Source organism: Penicillium hordei (genome assembly GCF_028827395.1).
Source record: "Penicillium hordei strain IBT 12815 chromosome Unknown utg000004l_segment0_segment0, whole genome shotgun sequence".
NCBI lineage: Eukaryota > Fungi > Ascomycota > Eurotiomycetes > Eurotiales > Aspergillaceae > Penicillium > Penicillium hordei.
The window spans coordinates 987801-1009284 of NW_026623145.1; the positions used below are offsets into that span (position 1 = coordinate 987801).

The window sequence follows — 21484 nt, forward strand, 5'->3', positions numbered from 1 at the left end:
TTTTGCAAAACTGGTATCTTCGCCAGTGGCATCAGTCGTAAACAATAGAAAAGTCGCCCGATCATATGCAACATGAAACATGCAAGGCCCTAAACCAGACAGTCCGAGTAAGTAACAAATAGAATCAAGTCTGCTCGCTCTTCGCTGGAATCACTCTAGAACACCACCCACACCAAGCACGATACACACCCTTCTCCTCCCTCTCAAGGTAATTCCCAGTATCCCTCTCGTCCTCATACTCAACAACACAAGCACCAACATTAACTCTCTTTTTAGACTTATGCTTAACAATACCACCCAACCCAATAACCTCCTGTCTGAAATACCCAGGCTCTTCATCATCATGGCTATCCGTCGAGACACCAATCCCCTCGTAACCAAACGAGGGAGGAGCTGCAGGACTCTGTGCCGTACTACTGGTATCACTCCCAGACCCAGACCCCTCATCAGCCTCACAGTCAACCTCAAGCTCAATCTCCTGCGCAGCAAGACAGTTCTCACCACGCCCACACTTAACACCCTGGCAGCCTTCACCAATGCCAGTGCCCAGCCCGCCCCCAAGGTACGTACTGTAGCGCGTGCGCCACGCCCAGACACGACGGTACGTCGTGTCATTACTGCGCAGCGTCATTCCGCACTGCGTGCACAGCCAGACGGCTTCCTCGCAATTGCAAGGGTTTCGCGCGAACGCAATTGCCGCGACGGTATTCTCGTTCCATGGGTCGGGAGTATGCGGATCTGAGGTTGTGTAGGAGAGATGAGAGGCGAGGGGCGCTATTCCGCAGGGTCGACAGAGGCGGCGGATACGGTTTTTAAGGGCTGGTTGGGAAGGAGGTTTGATTGTGCAGTTCTTCAGAGCTTGGTTTAGCAACTTGGCGGTCTTTGTTAGACGCGGGGGGAGGGGGGGATTTGACTTACTCTGCATACAACCTTGGCGCAGCGTCGACATTCGTCCACCATGTCGCGCGCGCATTTGCCCACTTTCCCGCGAGTCATACGGGTTTGCTCGCCGCCGGGATGGCTGAGTAGTCGTATGACCGATTTGACGCTGTCTGGCAGGACGGAGCCGCTGTCTAGCATCTCTGCTAGGGTTTCGATATATTCATTCTCGCACCGGAGAGTCTCCCTCGCTAGTTGGTGGCGAAATGGTGCCAAGTTCACATGGAACTGGCGACATGTACTCGATAATGCATAGAGGGTATTTAAGTCGATGGCGTGAGCGATTTCTTTGACAATGCTATGGTGTGATCGTTAGCTGGGTCTGAATCCTATTAACGGCTGTTAGCAAACAAATACATACGGATAACAACTCAAAGCCGCGGAGAATCCATTCCGATTGGGGTTTAGGATCTCGTTGGTAGTTTCATCCGGCGAAGTCGGCGATGTGGGTAGTTCGGCCGGCTCCGACGCGATGGGGTCAACCATTAAGGGGAATGGCATCTCCAAAATTGCTGATCTATCGGGAAATGCATCATCGAGGTCGACAAATACCACCATGCTGCTCCATCAGAGGCCTTTTCTTAAAACCAGTTTCATCAGATAAGATCAGAGGTCTTTTATAGTGCCCCGTTCAAAGTGTATGGAACTGAAGGGTCCGGGGGTGGGATGATGGCGGAGGGATTAATTGCCGCTCCGAAAACCGGGGCGGTGAGTTACGTGATCACATTTCTGCTGTCTCTTCGTTTCAGAAATGAGGTCTGATGCGATGTGGATAGAACAATAGAATGATATACGTCATACTTCAGATAACCTCGGCCAAAGTACCGGGGAGGTCATGCTTATCTCCGATATGAAGTATCTATGGATGTATACTATCTATGGATGTATAAATGTACACAAGCTGAGCCGTTTGTTTCCTAATCGGGTAACAGACGTGACTTCATACCTTTACAGCGGTGTATTCTCAAAAACCCTTTGATTTCAGTATATACATACTACATATGTATTTAGTAGCACCCTAATAAGGGGCTCAAAGAGGGTAGGGAATCAAGTTCTTCACATGTTACATGTACAACATAGATGTAGTAGTTAGTAGTGGACCCCAGGTGCCCACGAGTAATTACTTAGGTAAGTATAAAGTTCCCCAAAGTTGGAGTCATATCCATTGAATTTTCTCCAATTCGTCAGACTTGCCGAGGAACCTTCCGACTTTCTTTCCATTTATCCATTTATGACAGACTTCCAGCCCTGCCCTGGGGAAATTGGTGGGGGTTGATAAGCATCTGATATCCCCCCCCCCAATATCCCCCGCTCTCCCACTTCTCCATCATCCCAAGTCATGCCGCTCAACGCCAAAGCCGTATACTCCCGCGAGAACGCGGACTTTGTCCCGTTTTCTAGTAGACGGAGTACCGTCCACAGCACCAAGGGCATCGTATCATGCACCCAACCGCTAGCCGCTGCTGCGGGTCATAAAATCCTAGGTCAGGGTGGAAATGCAGCAGTATGTGCCTTGTTCAATTTTACGCCGTATCCCACTTCAACAATACTGACCGTGATACTCCTGCCTAGGATGCCGCTGTTGCCGTTGGTAAGCCCTGCCTCGAGTTCCATAATCACAGCACGAAACAAAGAACTGATCTCATGCTTCTACAGCCGCCGGACTCAATATGACTGAACCTGGCTCCACGGGCATCGGAGGCGACATGTTCTGTCTCTTCTACAACGCCAAGACGAAGAAGGTACATGCGCTCAATGGCTCTGGTCGGTATCCTGGTAATGCCAGCTTAGAGAAAATTCGCAAGGATCTCGGTCTGGCCCCCGGGCAGCCGGGCAACATGCCCATGTTGAATGCTCTAGCTGCGACTACGCCTGGAGCGGCTGCAGGATGGGTTGATACAATCGAGAAGTTTGGTAGCGGTAAGTTATCGCTCGAGCAGATTCTACAACCTGCTATTGAGCTGGGAGAGGAGGGATTCCCTGTGTCGGAGCTTTCGTCTCATGGTGTAAGTATTCAATTCCCAACCGCAATCGCACCATGGTACCATGGACTAACCCGCACGCAGTGGAATGAGTCCGAGAAAGATATCCGCAATGCATCTCCTAATTTCCGTGAAATGTTGAAAGTCGATCTTTCAGCCAAAGATGGCGTGCGAGCCCCGCGTCCAGGCGAGATCATGAAGAATCCCACCCTAGCCAAGACCTTCCGCACACTCGCTGCAGAGGGCAAGAAAGGATTCTACCAAGGACGGATCGCTGAATCCATCGTCAAGGTGGTGCAAGACCTGGGAGGCTACATGTCACTCGAGGATCTAGCCTATCACGCCGAGACCGGGACACAGGAAGTCGACGCGATCTCACTCAAGTTTACTGGCCAGGACATCGTCTCCAAGGCGGTACCTGGCACAGATGGCGAAGCCAACCAGGGCGTTGAGATTTGGGAACACCCACCAAACGGCCAGGGCATCGTGGCACTAATGGCACTCGGTATCATGGAGGAACTCGAAAAATCAGGCAAGATCCCCAAGTTTACCGAGGCCCAGCATAACTCCGCCGAGTACCTACACGCCGTGATTGAGAGTCTACGCATCGCCTTCGCCGACGCAGCCTGGTGGGTCACAGATCCAGACGTGGAGAGCGTGCCTTCGCAAGGCCTACTCGACCGCGCGTACCTCGCAGAGCGGGCGAAGCTATTCACACCCGAACGCGCAGCAGATATCATGGACCACGGCAGTCCAGCGCACAACCACTGCGACACGGTGTACTTCGCAGTGACGGACCACGAGGGCAACGGCATCTCTTTCATCAACAGTAACTACGCCGGGTTCGGAACGGCCATCATCCCTGCTGGCTGTGGCTTCACGCTGCAGAACCGCGGTGCCAATTTCTCGCTGCAGGAAGGCCACCCTAATGTCCTAGCCCCCCGCAAGCGGCCATACCACACTATCATCCCTGCCCTTATCACTAATATCGCCGATGGATCCTTACACTCCGTTTACGGTGTTATGGGAGGCTTTATGCAACCGCAGGGCCATGTGCAGGTTATGCTAAATATGCTTGCCTTCGGTTATCATCCCCAAGCAGCGCTCGATTCGCCACGCTTCTGTCTTGCTGCGCCGAATGACGAGAGTACTGACCGCACGGTGTGGGTTGAGGAGGGCATCAGTAATGATACTGTGGAGGGACTGCGTCGTCTTGGTCACAAGATTGAGGTGTTGAGTGGTTGGAAGCGGGCTATGTTTGGTCGCGGCCAGATCATTCGTTCGTACTATGACGATGGGAAGCTGGTTTATGCTGCAGGCAGTGATCTTCGAGGTGATGGTATGGTATTCCCTTTGCTGTAGAGACATATTGATGTAGACATGTGCCTAGTCACAAGTGATCAGCTATCGAGAAATCCACGCTTTTTGCTTAGCTCTTTCTGTTTCTTTTTCTTAAAGTATCATCATGGCTGTTTATCATCGGATCTCTCCGCCGCCCTACAGCCACCCAACTACACCAATCATGTTACAACTAAGCTCAGGTAAAGATGATTTTGTTCCAAAACAAGCATTATGTCAGAAACCTGTGTTTCTATCTCATGGGTATCTGATACCTTATGTACCTACCTATACACCCTGGGAAAGGACGGTGAAGGATGCATCGATAGAGGGGAATATAGGGCAAACCCAAGCCCATTCCCTGAGTCGTACCAAAGAGGACAGTATTACTGTTTTATATAAAGCTCTCCACAGAAGACTTAGAGACTAAATGTGTCAATGTACAACCACAACCCCCAATCCAATCTTGTCCCTACAATGTAGGTAGGCCACCTCGTAGATAATACCTATATATACAGCATCACAACACTACTCCATACTCCGCAAACACAGCACACGCAATTCACTAAACCCAATTAAGAATCACCAAAACAAAGAGCAAATGTACATCATCGCTCAAGCAGGCAGGTCATCTAAACCAAAGCCAAGGCCTCGAAAAGCCGCGTGACTCCCACGAGAACCCCTGATCGACACGCCAGACTAACCGTGCCCCACAGCCGAGTCCGCGACAGCTCTACTTTCTACAGAGTACTCAGGGGAGAGTACTCAGGAGAGGAGGAAAAACAATAACGATGCTACAAATTCATAACCAAAAGACAAAATCATCAATGTGTAAGTATAACCATAAATCAAACGAACATCAGCCCTCAAATTCCCTCGGATCAAGCTTACTCATACTCATACTACACAATACGTAGTCTCTCAAAGGCCAATTCCAGATCGAAGCCCAAAAACCCACATACTCTCCGGCACTCCACGTGAGATGAAAACCATACCCGAACGCCCGTTTTGTACGGGAGTAATCAACGCTGGATAGTAAGCCACGTCGGTCCCCAGAGCTATTCTCAATGTGGTAAATGGACCTACTCTTCTCCACCCTGTTCTTTCCACCTCATTCTCCCCGCTAGACTACTTCCGGGTCTCACGAAATAAATACGGAAATTCATTTCGATTGGGCGTTTCCGTTTAGATTTGGAAGAGTCATCGTGGATTCGGGGCGAGAATATAAGTGGAGTTGGTCGAGTCTTTAGCCAAACGCTAAGGTGCCAGGACCGAAAGAGAGTTTCTGGGTGGATTTCTTTTTCTTTTTGGGTATTGGAATTATAACTTGTGGGACCTTGACTTTGCACTTTGAATCTCGGGAGATTTGATATCCAACCCTGGCGCGTATAATGCCTTGGAAGAACCTTGGAAGGTTTTAGTCACAACGTTGTACCTACAATCTTGGAATCGATGTTTCCCAAGGTACTTTGCGCCTTGTTCCGCTTTACATAAGCCGAAGTTAATCCGTTTCCATGGAATCGATTTCCGCTAGATCGAAGATCGCTTATCTCGCTTGGGTCCACGGGTATGACGGCCAACCGAGCCATGGGTGTTGATTTAATAGAGTTCAACTTTATATCGGGAGTTTGACAGGATTTGTCATTGCATCGAATTTGGAGCTATACATTTATAAAATGCCGGGGTATGGTGGGATTATCGTAAAACGAAATTTGCAGTATATTTGAATGGCCTGCAGGGGTATAGATGGTATAGTAGACAAGAATGACAAAAAAAGAATCATGATCGTGTCGTCAAAAATCACACATAGGGAAATGCGTTAGAGAAAAAAAAAGAAACATCAGCTCCAACTCCAACTCTCAGTTCGTGTCTGGGACACAAGACCAAAGAATCAAATAACCGATATCGGGTGACCGCTTATCTTCTTTGGTCGTTCTGTTTGGAATAATTGTGGATGGGCATGTGAAGCGACGGCGACCGGTGGACCCGGAGTCCAGGTGGTCACACTCCGGGCCAGAATGGATACAGGTGGAGAGCTCTGGCAATAACGATTGAGCCATTTATAAGGGGAGTCGAGACCACCCTCGGGAGTCCCGTCCCTTGGACCCACATCCGTTTTGTTTTTCATGGAGTCTTGAGTTTTCCAGGGCTGTTGGACCATCCGCGTTGGTTTCGTATGGAGGCAAATGCCCAGGTGGTGGTGTAGTCATAAAATTCGGCCGTCTATGACCAATATAGTTTGATCACAGAGCTTCGATGATATTTTCACATGCCCCAGGCCACAGGGAACTGGTGCATAGAGTGAACCTGGTCCTCGTAGGGAAGACACTCTGCACTAGACCACGGAGGAGAGGGGTAGTGGCACTGAACGGGCTGGGGATATATTAGTCAATGGTCATACTGGATAATCGAAAGGAAACTCACTGGCTGGATCATATTCTCCCCCATGGACATGGGAACTAGATGCGACGGGGGCATGCCGGCATCAGTATCCCAGCGGAGGGGAGTGTGCATCTGAAGCGGGGACGAAGTGACATCCCCCTTCAGGATATTTTTTGGGTAATGGTCGATAACCGACACAGACGCGGAAGAGATAGAGGAGCTAGAGTGGGGAGGAAGAGAGAAAGTCGCATCAGACAGAGGCGAGGGGCAGGTGTCTGCGGGGGAAGAGTAGAACGGGCTGTCGTCAACGGACTCTGGGAGCTGACTATGGAAGGCCGGGCGGGGCTGTAGGGGCAAGTCGACGCCGCTCCACATTAATGAGCAGTCGTTGTTTGCCAGATCCGGGTGAATCCCAGGAGCCACGAGTGAGCCGATGGACATGGAGTGTGAATGGGAGGTTGCGGTCAATGACATTCCGTGGTCCATTGACATACAGCGCGGGACAGCGGACTCGGTTGCGATGGGCTGTTGGGTGTTGGATAACCATGAGGACTGCTCTGATTGCGATTCGAGTTCGCTGCCAGTCTTGTTAGTATGCGCCATATCGCCAAATGCTTCCTGCAGTACTCACTGTCTCTCCATGTGGCGCGCAAGTAGATCAGCACGGTGGAATGCCTTCTTGCATCCTTGTGTTGCGCAGCGGTACGATGCTTCGGGGTTGTGGTTCAACTCATGGCGTCTTCGGTGCTCGGCTCTGGTGAAGACCTGCAATGGAGTCAGTTTGATTGACCCTGTAGGTGTATATATATATGATTGCGCCGACCTTTCCACATGCTGGGTATTGGCAGGTATGTACGCGCTTTCCCTTCTTGGCCTTGCTGATACGATGGGTGGTTGGTGTATAGGTCACGGGCATAGTGGCATCTGCCGGAGTGGTTGTACGCATGTTGTTCTTCCGGCCTGCCATGTTGGACTTGGAAGCAAGTTGTTGAGGCTCAGGCGAAGAAGAGGAGACAGAAGGCGAGTTTAAGACAGAGACGATGTGGTTTGGACTGATGCGCCCTGTGGATCCCCGGGACATGATGTGTAAAGAGAATGGAGAAAGAGTAAATAAGTATGGGAGGGATGGAATGATATAAGATATAGATATGAGGCTGGTTTGAATTGTGAAGATGTAAGCTGCAGAGAATCCTGGAAGAAGAGAAGAGATGAAGAAGAGAGGAGGGTGGACTGATATAGAGGGAACGATATGCGCACTAGAAGGGCTGTTCCTACAGATCTACGAGACGGATTAATAGACTTTGGGTAAATTGGAAGAAATTAATATACGACAAAAAATAATTAAATAATTAAATAATGAATTAATTCCCTAAAATATATTCATGCTAATAATAATTCCAACAAAAATAAATCCAACATAAGGCTAACTAAGGCTAACTGAGATTAGATCCAGGGAAAAAAAAAAAAAAAAAAAAGAACAGCACGGGCGTGGAGGCGATGATCGCTCTGCGGGATGATCAGAGCATAAGCCGTACTAAATTTACACGACAGGGGCATTGCATTAGAGCCAACATGAGTGCGGCTGAGGCGCACTTTCCAGTCCGCCCTTTAATGATCCATAACAAGAAATTTGGCGCAATAACCCGTTGGCTGTTTTGGTTCGAGATAGCGTAGTTTCGCTACCGTTCGTCGCGGAATGATTACCGTAAATTATTTAGTGCTTATTACCCAAGATATGGAAGTATCTAATTCTATAAGACTATAGGAGGAAATGAAATAGATTCCAAATACTATCGCAACCTTTACCTAAAAAAAAAATAGAGCATTAAACGAGAAAGTAAGCCGCTAAAACGGCTCTAATATTCCAAATCCCGCGTGGAGAGCTTTCACATCGAGGGCTACGAGTCCAAGCTCCCACGGAATGCAACGGGTTTGCCCCATCAAAAAGCTAAGGTAAATATCAGTGGGGCATGCGCTGGTTTAGGCAACTCGGAGGGCCAGATTGGGAAGCGCTATTCCGAATATGATATGTAAGAGGCTCGGTACAGGGCTGCATGGATACCAACTGACTGGCGGCACATTTTTCTGAATTAGGCATACGATCCAAATATAAAATATATGCACTTTTTATCCCCTGTATCTTCTTGTTGGCGTCTATATATATCACAACAATATCACCTAAGTGTTGGATATGTTGGATAGGGTCTCTGGCGGGAGATCTGGTGGATCCTTGGATCCGACCAAAGCCTCAACCAAACTTGAAGTCGATTAAACCGAACTAGCCCGAGTTCACTACACCAAAAGTAGAAAGGGCGTAAATCAAAAAAATCAAAACTTTTTTTTAAAAAAAATCAAAAATCAAAAATCAAACACCAAAAAAGCAAAGAGAGTCAGCCTAGTGGGGGGCCCCGGGGCCCTGGCTGGCGGGTCTTGGCATTATGTCGTTTTCCAAAGTTTACGCTTTTGTTTCAGTGCGCCGATCCTTAACTCTTGTGGGTGGACGGATATCCCAAACTCCCGGCTCCGTATCTCAAACTGTCTCAGTTCGTCCGGGGGAAACCACTTGGTGGAACGGCTACTATATTTCCTGTTATATCCTCCTATAGTGTGCATAGAACTATTGATTTACCTACTATAAGGTAAATGAATCTCCATATACACACCATCTTGTCCCAGGGGCCCAAACACCTGTTAATAAGTTTGACTAAGTTACCCTGCACCCCGCCCCATGCGACATTGCATAACCGGAGAATAGCTACCCTGTCACCCTCGTGGCAGAGCAAGCATCAGGAGCCGAATCCCATACCAGTGGCAAACATCTTACTGCATTAATATACACTATCTATGTTGTACAACAAGTTTTAACTGCGTAATATACATTGTACTACTACATCACATAAAACACGCTATATGCACTCCCCTAAATTTCTGGAAAGAATCATTCCTTCTGCAAAGCACATCCCTAGAAGGAATAAGGAACAATAAACTAAAATAACAAGCGGGAGTGCGCCTTATGCAGGGGACCTCGAAGGATCGTTCCAGGCTAAGATATGTCCCGCGCTGACGCCCGTCACTATCGCGACCGTTTAGCAAATGCCAGACAAATCACGGGCACTAGGTAGATGGTTGTGGGGAGGAGAGTGTAGAATCCGGTTCTTACACGATCCACCATTTACAATGTGAGTTGATGCAGATTATGAGGATCCGCGATGAGAATCTTGATCTGGACTGCAAGGCATTCTTGCAGGGATTTTGAAACGTACTTTGTAATTGGATATAGATGCGAAATCAGAAACAGTCACATATGGAGCATGCGGGAACTACCACAGCCTTTTTTTTCCCTTGCTTCCAAGTTTAGACACTCATGATGCATCCCCTTGCCTCTACTCCGTATCCTTATTTATACAAGCCAAGAGAAGAGGGGTCTCGTCCATGTGTGATCGGCTGCTGCGGTTAGGGTCAGAGAGCGGGCTTAGCCTGGGGTTTGTACGGAGTACCGGCAATGTAATTAAAGCTTTTTCTTTATTTTCTCTCCTTTGTTTTTTCCCACTAGTATTAGAATCGAATCGTCATTGGTAAATCACAGTCTTGTTGTGCACAATCTTGATCTAATCCCCTTCCGGTGTACAGTGGCACGATATAATATAAATTATGTACAATTGTGGGCCAATCGTGGTCTTGTTAAGACGGAATTCAATGTCCGGGATCTGACTCACGCTGTTTCCCCCTGTACTTGCAATCTCCCACATGGCTCATAGTTGTTAGTCTCCTTTCGCTTTCGCTTATTAGCGACTGTGTGGATCCTGGAAATTGCTTCAAGATCTTACGGATGAAAGGGCAGTAGTGTAACCAACTCGTCTCTTTTTTCCTGTTTTGCAACAGTACTTCTGATTTTGTAGCGCTGTTGGGATCGTCGACCAATTGCCATTTATGGTGCTGATAACCGAATTTGAGGGACGTGAATAATATCGAGAATGCAGGTGGGATGATGCTGCATTGGTAGTGTCTGCTCTATTAGAGATCTATAAAAAGTCTATTAACGCCTTCTTTCCGTATTAAGATGAAGATTACCTGAATAGGTATACCAATTCTAGTGTAGCACACGGTAAGACGAATAAGCCTTGTGCCTACAATAGCAACACCATGAAGAACACGAAGAAGGGCATACAAGTACAAGTGACCGTGGTCAGCAGTATAGAACTAGCGAGTCAGAGAGCTTGGTTTAATGTTGGTTCTTTTTTTAGATGCTTACCACACGAGGTGGACATACATACCAGGCCGTGCACGCTAGTCTGCTTTGGATCTTAGAAAATTAATATTAATTAATATTTTATCGGATGACTGTATGTATGTACATGAGTATTCTACTCATTTATCACATGTTCTACTTAAGACAATAATAAAATCGTAGTTTCACCAAATTCATCTTGGATATATCGTCTATGCTACTAATTATATCAGATTATTGTTCCACGGTACTAGACAAAGCTTACATATAGACACTCCACATGGGAGGTACCTAGGTACAACGTACTCCGTGCATATACGCTCCCTTCCTAATTCGTTCCTGATCGACATAATAACACCCGAAACTAATTTGCGGGTATAGAGTATGAATTCCCGTGGTATATTTCGAATTAAATTGAATTAAATCAGAATCGGCAACGTGACCCCATGTTCATGACCCTGAAAGCATTTACGGGAGTCTCAGATTCCAAGATCGACATGGGCGCACCCCAGAGTTTACCCACGTTGTTTAAAGTACGTCCCTTGAAACTGTTGGGATTTGCACATTTGGCTGACCTCGATCTAGACCGAAAAAAGAGGGAAAATAGGGGGAAAAGGGAAAAAAAATTTTTTTTGAAAATGAAAATGAAAATGAAAAAAAAAAACTCGTTTCGGAATATGAACAGCTACATGCAAGCGTAAATGCGCTCTTTTTCTTTCCCCACCCGCCCCTCTCAAGCTTTGGAGGCTCTTTGATTCTAGGTCATGATCAAAGAGTGGTCCTTCCGGGTCTCTTTCGTCCGGGTTAGTGAACCTCCCTTTTAACCTCCCGTGGTCCGTGGTGGATCTCACGGTATTCAGGAAGGTTAAGCACTTAAGGAGGAAGTGGCAAAGTTGCGGATAAGGCTGAGGGCGTCGTGCATTTTAGTTGCCTTGTTCTGCACATACTTCCAAGGTTTGTATAAAAATGAGATAATAAGTATGTACATCATAGGTATGGATTATTCCATGGAAGGCGAATCTCACCTCAGATTTAGAAAAGTATCTGCTCTAATTGGTGGAGGTGCTATTGTCTTTGATTCGCTTGATTGAACGAGATAACCCGCTCTAGTCTAGGCACTCTCCTAGAAAGGCTCTAACTTTGATTAATAAATATTGCGCAATTATTACCGAAGTTAGAAGTAGCCCAGAAATTCGGGTTCGCTACACATACTCCGTTGGTATTGCGGCTATTCCCGATGTCTTGGTTGAACTACAGCATTTTCTTTCGGGATTTACCGAGAGAGAAATAAAAAAGGAGACATCGGTTGTACCCGAAGACTGCCAAAGTTCTCAAAGTTTCGCTTTTCTCTGAGAAAAATAGAAAACGTGGTAGGTTTACCCCTTACTTTGTACAAGTTCATCCGGTCCGTACTCCGTCCTAAAATCCGAGCCCAAACGGTTGTTGAAATTAAATGCGTCCACGTGGAAAATGGTCTAAAACGCCAATTGTAAGCGCTGCCCAGGTGGTGTACATTATACAAATCGGGTTAGTTCAGACCCACTCGGCTATGCTACTATCCCCGTTCTGGCCTTCAGCAATCTGACCTTGATCTTGTTTACAGGTGTTTATGCTGTTTTAGTCAAATCCCCTCATATCTAGTACGTTGTTACTAGCTCCACAATCGTCAACGCCTCGATTCTTGTGCTCCGGATGGAACGGCTTCTCGTGCGTCTGTGTAGGTCGATGCGCCACATTATGTATATATTAATTGTCGAACGTACCACGAAGGATGGTCCAGGAATTGAAAAGTGTGGCCGATCTACACTCACGGTCCAATCCTGTAGAGCAGATCATCGCTATCTGTCGAGGTCTTTTTGGTCCATCGTCAATGGGGATCGTTAGTGAGGCATTTGTCGTCAAAGGTTCCCCTACCTGCATTGACTAAAGCAAACCATACCGAATACAGCACACTTGCAGGGATTGAGCGAGATTAACCGAAGAGATGAAAAGACGACTCGTCATATGCATACTCCTTGCACTCAACAATCCCTTTATCCATGTCCCGAGATCTACCATACCTACGGTACTGCTATCTATTTTCCCAGGGTATATACTAACATTGTACTCCCCATTACTACTCTGTATATATCGTCGCGGAATCCAGTGATTCCTGTTCCTGGGGTACTGCCCCACATGGACACAGATCGTAGTGACCCTTTCACTACAAAGGCAAGAGGGTCAAAGTCTAGGCTCTGCAAAAGTGGAGCAACGGTTTACCGAAGAATAAATAAAATGGTCCCCGACTTTCTTATACAGGAAGGTAGGTTCTCCGGGTTTATCCCGATATTCTATGCTTGATTTTTCCCACGTTCGCACTTTTTGCAAGGATACACCAATGGTGTAAACCCCTGCAGCTCCTCACGTTTCAGATAGCCTCGTCGATCAGGCCATGTGGCCGCATTTTGCAAGGCAGATTTCGAGTGCCTGAGCGCCGAGCACCGATGTCTATCTCTGGTAATGATCGTTGTTTTAATCTATATTGTATTCAATATGTTGTCATGGTTGATGGCACTGCTGTCATGATCCCCATACATACATGGAAGTTAAATCTGTCGGAAAATTCTGTGTAGGGGATTTCCAGTTCTTTTTTTCTTTTTTCTTTTTTTTCAGTAATTTACTTGTCTTGGCTATGTACTTTTTTTTTTCTTGAAAAAAAAGAAACGGTTTCTTTTAATTTTCATACAGAAAATGTAATGCATAGTACTTTGTACTCTGTCTCCGTACCCGATTCCACAGCCCGAGTCTAACAAGAACATTTACATTAATTTTTAATCCACCTCTTAACTTCCTCTTCCAGCGAACTTGCATTGGCTTGCACCAAGGATTATTATCCCTGTAGCCCATGTGGCTCTACGAGGTATATTACACTAAAAGGGAAATGAGACCTAATTTAGGGCACGTAACTATGCATGCACTACTGCAGCAGATGCATGCAGCTGAGCCACTAACCAGTTCCAGCCAATGTACAAATTGATTGTTAACTCAAACAGGAGTAAGTGATTTTGTTCGTTTCAGCTCCGTTACCGTGTCCATGTCCGTGGACAAACCTGTTAGTATGGATTAGGAAGGTGCTCGTGTTGATCTGGGATGATTTTGGTGTATTTAGTTTACTTTATACTTATTTATAACAATTTATAACCATTCCACTCCGTACACTCCGTATCCGATATTATTAGTCTGCATGTGTAGTGAATTTACGCGAGATTCTCCCGATCGGCTCGGGAGATCTCTCGACTCATGTATGGAGCAAAAGAATCACCGCAAATCAATATCCTAGACCTATCCTAGATTATGTGAGGAGTCAACGCACATTATTAATATCTACCATCTTAGTAATAGGTAAAAGTTTTTAGGCTACCCTAAATCCGCCAAACCCCGACCAGCAACGGACCGGGTTTTGTAGGGATGTTGTGAGAATCATTTCTCTGATACTTCGATTTGGATTTGAGTTAGAAAAGTCCTCTAGACCAGAATACGAAACCGGCCTGCACAACAAAGGGGTGTAAACCAATCTTGACAAACTTTCGGGAGGCATTTATTTACTCCAGAGGTTTACAGTCTAATCTCACAATATGGGGCAAACTAGATCTACGTACTCCGTATATTGCACACGGATCATGGTTCGTCGATTCTTCCGGTGACCCCCTTTTTTCATTTCCCCTACAAGGTTTCTTTTGCTCTGTATACAACATACACACGTGTACGGAGAGTCGTATCTTCCGATGTGCGATGTGCGACGGAGCTAGTTCCTTCGCTCTGTTCCGTGCCATCGAGACCACATGGCCAAAACTGTGGGCCTTTGTAGATCACTTAACGGGTGTCGGTGTCACAGAGTCCTCTCCAGTTTGGAGTACCTAACTATCTAGCCTGCTTAGGTAGGTTGTTGTTTTTTTCTTTTTTTTTTTTTTTTCTTTAGGGAATGTCCGCTAATCTCAATCTAGCTATACCCTGTGAATCTTTCCGGCATACAGCAGACTAGCTACTCGCATAACTCCTAGAATAGTACCTCACGAAGATAATTAAGGAACATTACACCGTCCTTTTGCAGTAGTCGACGGCAGCAACCCCCATTCGGAAGAATTTCTATTCTGCAACCAACAGCCTCAAACCAATCGGGGTCGAATTACCCTGCCTAGATGCTCTTGAGACTAGGTGCATAGCCAACGGCTCAAGAGAGAAGATCCCCACAAGCAAGACATCATGCGCAACCGGTGTTTTGGGCGTCAGCGTGCATCTGCCTAGTTATGCTTGTTAACGCTGTTGGTTTTTGTGCTATCTCTATTGGCTCGTTGTTCTGCAGCGTGAGGATAATTGTGTAACAATTGTCCGATTGGGGAGGGGATTGGAAATAGGAAGGGCTAGTGTATTATTATTTCTTTCTAGACCTTTTTGAGATGCAATATAAAATATCCAATAATATACAATATATGTATATTGCATATTGCATATTGTATGGATACTCCGAACTCCGTATAGTGAAGGGATCGGCGTTCGAGTTCATATGAATTCCGGACATATCGGCAATTTACTCCGGAATCACCGTAAGTATTCCGTAGACCTCACATTTTGACATGGATTATGAGAAACAAATATGGGACCAATGTACTCCGTACGGAGCACCGAGTAAAGAAAGACTTGGCAAAGAGTAGTGGCAGTCTTAGACTTTGATACGAGTCAAGTAGATCCGAAACAGCCCGACTAATCTCCTTCTATTTTTGCCTAGTTGTCCAACATCTTTAGTGGGTAATCTCCAGCCCCGACGGGAAAATCATCCATCCTTCTGTGGGACAAGGGTTATTTTATCACCACATATGATTCATCCGCTGTAACAGGCTACCAGACTAGCATGATTAGCATCCTTCAATCTCTTTTCTCTCTCCTGCAGGTCTAGATCGTCACTAAATTAGTGTCGGTTCGAGCCATGTGGTTGTCAAGTCCGGTTGAAGTCCGGTCCGTATCCGTCTAGCCGCTGTTGGGGCTGACGTTGATCTACTTGGACCGTCGATCACGACGGGTTTCTCAAATCGGGACGGGATTCGGTGATTCGGTGATTCAGTGGGAGAGGCTATGTGGTTATGGACTAGTTTGTTAGCTAGGATTGGGGCTAGCCAGCTGGCAATCATGACCCGTGCGGCCTTTTGTGAGGTCTGTTTGTATCTCTTTCCTGATGCCATGGAAAGTGAGGGGATGAGATGCTAGGCATCAACGAAGGGTAGTTAGAGATTGTCTTCTCCTCTGGTGGTTTGATCGAGGAAGCTGGACTGGATGTTTGATGCTGAACCGTTTCTAGTTTAAGAGCCATGGACTTTGAAAGTCGGGCATGCTCAAATTTCTGTGAAGGGGATCTTTCATCTCTCGAAGGTTGTGAATAACCTCATTTTGCAGGGAAAGAACGGAGCGTTCGGTGGTCTTTGTTCCTTCTAAAACACGAGACGAACATCGACCTTGGACTCATCTGATGTGTTCCAATATTGTTTGTTATCTTGTTTGTTGATTGACGCGATTTTCAATGTTTGCTTACCTTGTCGAGACTGAGGTTTTTATCATTGCTCCTTCAAATGTTGCATCCTCTTGTTTTCTCTTCTTCCCACAACATTTGCTTTGTGTTTTGGCTTCGCTCTCCTATTGAACTCTCCTCGTCTCTAGTCCATTATGCCTCCGGACCCTACTACCAACCCTGCTGGGACGCCTGGGGCGAGTCCAGATATTGAACGGGAACTCCCCGTGCGCTCTGTCCCGGTAGAGACAAGCTGGTGCATCCACTGCTTCAGAACAGCAGCTCATAACTGGAACGAGACTGGATGGGTTCAACCCTTCAAGGTGAACTGCATTCGCGATGCTATCACTTCCAACCGTTGTCAACGATGTCGCCATGCCCGTGACAAGTGTGAACTTGTGAGTATACTCATTTCTTAGTGTGTGTGTCATTCGATCGTATGTTATACTCATTTCGAATGCTCATTTGCAGCTCTATGAGGGTATCCGGGGCCACGGGTTCGAACTGCACGCATTGCTGGAGTGGGTATTGGAGTTCTGGGTCAACGAAAATTCAGGAATCGGACAAACTGATGATGCTGCGCTGGTTCACGGTATTGAAATTGTTCGAACCGTTGCAGTGGCTGTGCGAGCTCTCTGCTCCGCTCTTGATTGTCTAATAAAATCCCACGGAAAAGCTCACAACTTAGTGGGCAAGCGTGGTGGTGATGCCGTGAGTCCATCTCATCTTTTGCTCTCTTCCTGCACAGCACACTGACATTTCGAGGGGTGTAGGCAAATAAAGCTTCCTATGCTCAATATTGTTCTTCTGGGCGTCATTTCTTGCAAATTCCACCTCCGCTTGATCCCCATGGTGATGGTACTCCTCACCCAAAGTGCGTCAAATTTGAGCACTGTTCTCGCCAGAACCTTCGTCTTGCCACCAATTCTGACACTGGTCTGCCGTGGTACCTCTCCATTCTCTCGTTCAAGCGAACCATCGAGGATTTGATCCGAAATGAATATGACCATAGTGACACCAACACCGTCACCTGGTATACTGCTATGTTGGCGACATTCCCCTTGACCATCCCTGAGTTGTAAGTACAGGTAGTGTTGTCCTCTCGTTCTCTTCTTATATTCTTTTCCTTTACTTTTTAGGTGATATCTGTGAGCTCGTTGCTTCCATTTAGCGTCCCATATTTTTCCTCTCTCGCAAGGTTCCCCAAGGTTTCCCCATCTTTGTACGGTGAGGCATGGATTTTGGAGGGAACTTGTTTGAATCTGAGCTCTCATACTGAATCCACTTGCTTGGGGTCTTTGTGTCCGTTTCTTGTACTTCGTAATAATGGCTCTTCGGGCGTTATTCATTGCCTCTTTGTTTATATGAAAACATAACTGTAAAAGTAGCAAGCACGTGGCTCATTGATTGCAACAGACCTCGGGAGCGGGCTGAAGGTCGTCAATCTATAATTGAGTTTGACCTGGTTATATGTGAGAACAACTGATATGCTTTGAATGTTCTTTTCATGTAGACGGTGTTCTATGTATAACCAGGGACTAAAGCACCCTGAAACGCCAGAGATATCCGAGAGAGATATATATATACATACAAACTTCCGGTAGACTCAGCTTTGGCTAACGAAACCACTATTAGTTTAGTTCACAATTAGTTTAGTTTACAAGCAAATGGCCACAGACTGATGTGCATATCCATTCTCACATTAAGTACAGCTGATTGACCTCGCCTATTTACAGCCACCCATCTCTGAATTAGCCCGAACCGGAGCGAATTGCCGAACGCGAGAAGCTCATTATGGGACCGATAGGTAAAGACTTGACTGGAAACAAGAAAAGAGACCACGAGGGGGAAAAAAAGTAAAAAAAAAAAAGAATCACATAAAACGAATGATTTGCTCATAAAAAGGAAAATGTCGATTGATAGAGCCGAAATAGAAAGAAACGCCTTTTCGAACACAACGTCTCTATATCCACCAAGACTTCACTATAATTGAACAAGATACAATGATCGGGGTTTTCGGCAGAGAAGTCCGGTGGTGCGGTTTATTTCCCAATGTAGACCCCAAGAAGTGTTTGATCGAGAAGCAGGGTAACGTTGTCTGAGTGTCTGAGATGTAGACGGAGGGTACTGGTTAAAAAAAGCAACTCAGAGACAGGGCCGAAGAGACATCAGGTCACAAGCTGGGGACACCGATTCGGGTCAAGCCATATGCCGTTCGGATATTATAACTCCGCTGAATAAACCGACTGAAAAATAATGACAACAAGATAGGGAAGCTCTCATAAAGTAGTTCGATCGAGGCAGAAATGACGTAGGTTTCGCTAATACCGAGTGGAGATAAGAAATAGAGGGAGGATGGATGGTTCGAAAAATTCGTATTGGTTTAGCGATCGGGGTTCGTCACCTGTATCATAAGTCAGCCTGGAAAGCATGTTATAAGGTGTTGTGCATGCTTACCTGCAAGATCCGACGAGAGAAGTCATGGTCATCATCAATGCTACCATTGCTTTGGCGGCGCTGAGCCATGTAGTCGCCATCGAACCGAGAATCGGACATCGAGGGCGGGCCAGAGTCACGGCCATAGCCGCCACTGCCACCAGCCGCGGCATTGGTCTTGTTCTTCTTGGATCGCCACCAGAAGAATACAGCACCGCAGAGAGCAGCGAACCCAACAACTCCAACGACGACTCCGGCCGCAATTGCCGCAGTGTTCTTGCTCTGAGAGGACTTTTCATCCATATTATCAAAGACACTGCTTTGGGTAGGCACAGATGTCGCGGTCTCTGTTGTTTCACTGGCAGTGGTGGAAGTAGTTGAGGTAGACCCGTCAGCTTGCGTCGTAGTTTTGCTATCGCTACTGCTTTTGGTTGTGGTTGTGGTGGATTTAGAGTCAGAGGGATCGGAGTACGTGGGCACATCGTCTTCCAGGTTTGTGGTGTAGATAGAGTAGTAGCTGGAACCACCGCCTATTCGAGATTATCGTTAGTAACTCAATTCTCTGAGACTTATGAGTAGGCGATAGACATACACATATCATCGGGCCAGCCACTGCATGACGTGCTGCATTTGTCGCTTGAAACCTTGGCACTGTCTGGTGGCATCGTATTACCGCACACACAGTCAGAACCTCCTGTCAGAGCAAATGTCGCGTAGTCCTTGGCACAGTGGTCCAGGCACCATCCGGAACTCTGGTATGTCCAGCTCGTTGACTTTCCGTATCCAGGAATGCTCGAGTAGCAACCCTTGAGTGTGGCAAATGGTGACCCACGAGGAAGCACCTTGAAGTCATTTGCAACTGCGGAGGTGGCTGCCAGTAGTAGACTAGACACCGCGAGGGCGCCTTGGGTGTTGAAAAGCATGATGTAATGGGAAAAGAGGAAAGTCGAGTATCAAAATCAGTGAGAAATAAACACCGCTGGACACAGTCACAGGGGTGATTGACGAAGGACCGGGGACGACCTGCGTAACCCTTAAGAACTTCTGTTTGGATGTATGTCGGTAAACGTCGTTTGTTCTCCCACTGTCCACCACGTTGGATCTGAATTATTCGGTCAGATACTCAGGGTGTATCTAAGAGGAAGTCGAGGTTTTTTGCGGTCGGAAAAAAAGAGTGAAAGGAAGGTGAGTTCGCGTCCTGTTGACGGGTACCCGGAGTAGGTGGTCGAGTAGAGGTTCACCCCCTACAATTCTGGAGAAAGTAGGCGACCGTGAACGAAGAAGCAGTTCAGTTGATAATCCCCAAGTAAAGGGAGTAAACGAGCGAAGAAATCGGGTTGTCGGTAACGAATGTGTGCAAAGGGGAGATGGAAAGATCAGGAGGGAAGAGAAGTGATGGATAATGGATCCCTTGAGAAAGGGACTGTCAAGGGGTCTGTGTTCCCCGGAGAAGGTATGAGGTACTTGGACTATGGGGGGAAGGCCCTGGTACACTCGCGTACCGGGTACTTTCAGTGCAGGTCTTTCACGGGTGGTTTTAATGTTGTTTGCTCCTTGTATGGTACAGTACTAAGGTATACAAACAAGCAGCCTTCCAATGATACGTCGAGATACATTTAGGTAATCAGGCACCCGCCCAGCTAAACCAGGGGACTGAAGTGGATCAATTTCCTATTTTGGTCAGACACGGCAGCTGGATGGAGTCCTTGGGCATTCCGCTAGTCTACTTCGGGGGCCAAGTAGTGATGATGAGACTCTGTGTGAATTTCACCCAATATTCAATATCCAATATTATGGAGGTTATGGAGGTTATGGAGGTAATACTCTGTACTTTACATGAACTTATGAAAGATCGTCCTTGCCACATGAAAAGGACCCTTGATGACGACTTCCAAGGTTCTTTTTTGTTTTACCCCTCAAAAATTGTACAACGCACAGCATCATTTACCTTAGCCTTGGGCTAACGCTTTGTTCCATCTTGGGGTCTGCCTCCATTGATCTGCTGTGTTCTCCGTATAAATGACCGGTCAACATACGCCACGGACATTTGTGGCTGACAAAGCGCATCCTTGGCTGATTGTCGAGGGGAAATACAGATCTCCATTTGATAAATTGCAGCCGAATTTTGCCCTTGAAACAAAAAACGGAGCCAATTTCAATACTCGGTACAAGCGCTAAGAACCTTGAGTTTTGGTACTGAGTACTCCGTACAATATGAAACCTCAAGGATTAACATCCAGCATTTCGTATACTTCGAGTAATCGCACCTTGTACTCAACCTCACCAGGTATCTCTTCTTTATCCCTGTTCACACCCCTTTTCCATGTGCGATCAAAATTATTTCCATGGGTAATGAGCGGCCACTCCCGGGTGGACCGTACCAAATTACCCTCATCTGTTCTTGCTCTACATTGATACACCGTACCGTTATGTAACAAGCAATGCCCTGCTTCAGCCACAAAAAAACGGTTGGTAGGTCCATAATGAAATTTACGCTCTGTAAAATAGGGCACTGTGGCTCAAGACCTGCCATCTCTGATGTGCAAGTCTACAAATGGTTCTATACAACATAAAAGGCACCTACTAGAGGTTGGGTTCTTGTACTTAGTAGTTATGTCGTGTATTGTACCTTCCTTTTTT

The 21484-nt window shown here is 46.6% G+C and overlaps 5 protein-coding genes across 5 annotated transcripts; 2 read left to right on the forward strand and 3 right to left on the reverse strand.

Moving 5' to 3' along the window:
• Positions 1 to 124: 124 nt before the first annotated feature.
• On the reverse strand, positions 125 to 1497 carry N7537_007642 (uncharacterized protein; the record flags this gene model as incomplete). The annotated part of the gene is made up of 3 exons (XM_056898697.1): positions 125 to 871; positions 928 to 1237; positions 1301 to 1497. The coding sequence occupies 3 exons, from the start codon at positions 1495 to 1497 to the stop codon at positions 125 to 127; spliced, it is 1254 nt and encodes a 417-aa protein (XP_056750773.1).
• A 781-nt stretch (positions 1498 to 2278) lies between these two features.
• Positions 2279 to 4283, forward strand: N7537_007643 (gamma-glutamyltransferase family protein; the record flags this gene model as incomplete). Its single annotated transcript, XM_056898698.1, has 4 exons — positions 2279 to 2443; positions 2512 to 2530; positions 2596 to 2945; positions 3006 to 4283. 4 exons carry the CDS (start codon positions 2279 to 2281, stop codon positions 4281 to 4283), a joined length of 1812 nt encoding a protein of 603 aa, XP_056750774.1.
• Positions 4284 to 6524: 2241 nt separating this feature from the next.
• Positions 6525 to 7722, reverse strand: N7537_007644 (uncharacterized protein; the record flags this gene model as incomplete). The annotated part of the gene is made up of 4 exons (XM_056898699.1): positions 6525 to 6632; positions 6684 to 7218; positions 7273 to 7406; positions 7465 to 7722. 4 exons carry the CDS (start codon positions 7720 to 7722, stop codon positions 6525 to 6527), a joined length of 1035 nt encoding a protein of 344 aa, XP_056750775.1.
• An 8841-nt stretch (positions 7723 to 16563) lies between these two features.
• On the forward strand, positions 16564 to 17490 carry N7537_007645 (uncharacterized protein; the record flags this gene model as incomplete). The annotated part of the gene is made up of 3 exons (XM_056898700.1): positions 16564 to 16806; positions 16880 to 17119; positions 17182 to 17490. 3 exons carry the CDS (start codon positions 16564 to 16566, stop codon positions 17488 to 17490), a joined length of 792 nt encoding a protein of 263 aa, XP_056750776.1.
• A 1301-nt stretch (positions 17491 to 18791) lies between these two features.
• Positions 18792 to 19767, reverse strand: N7537_007646 (WSC domain-containing protein; the record flags this gene model as incomplete). The annotated part of the gene is made up of 3 exons (XM_056898701.1): positions 18792 to 18812; positions 18866 to 19374; positions 19437 to 19767. The coding sequence occupies 3 exons, from the start codon at positions 19765 to 19767 to the stop codon at positions 18792 to 18794; spliced, it is 861 nt and encodes a 286-aa protein (XP_056750777.1).
• Between the last annotated feature and the right edge of the window lie 1717 nt (positions 19768 to 21484).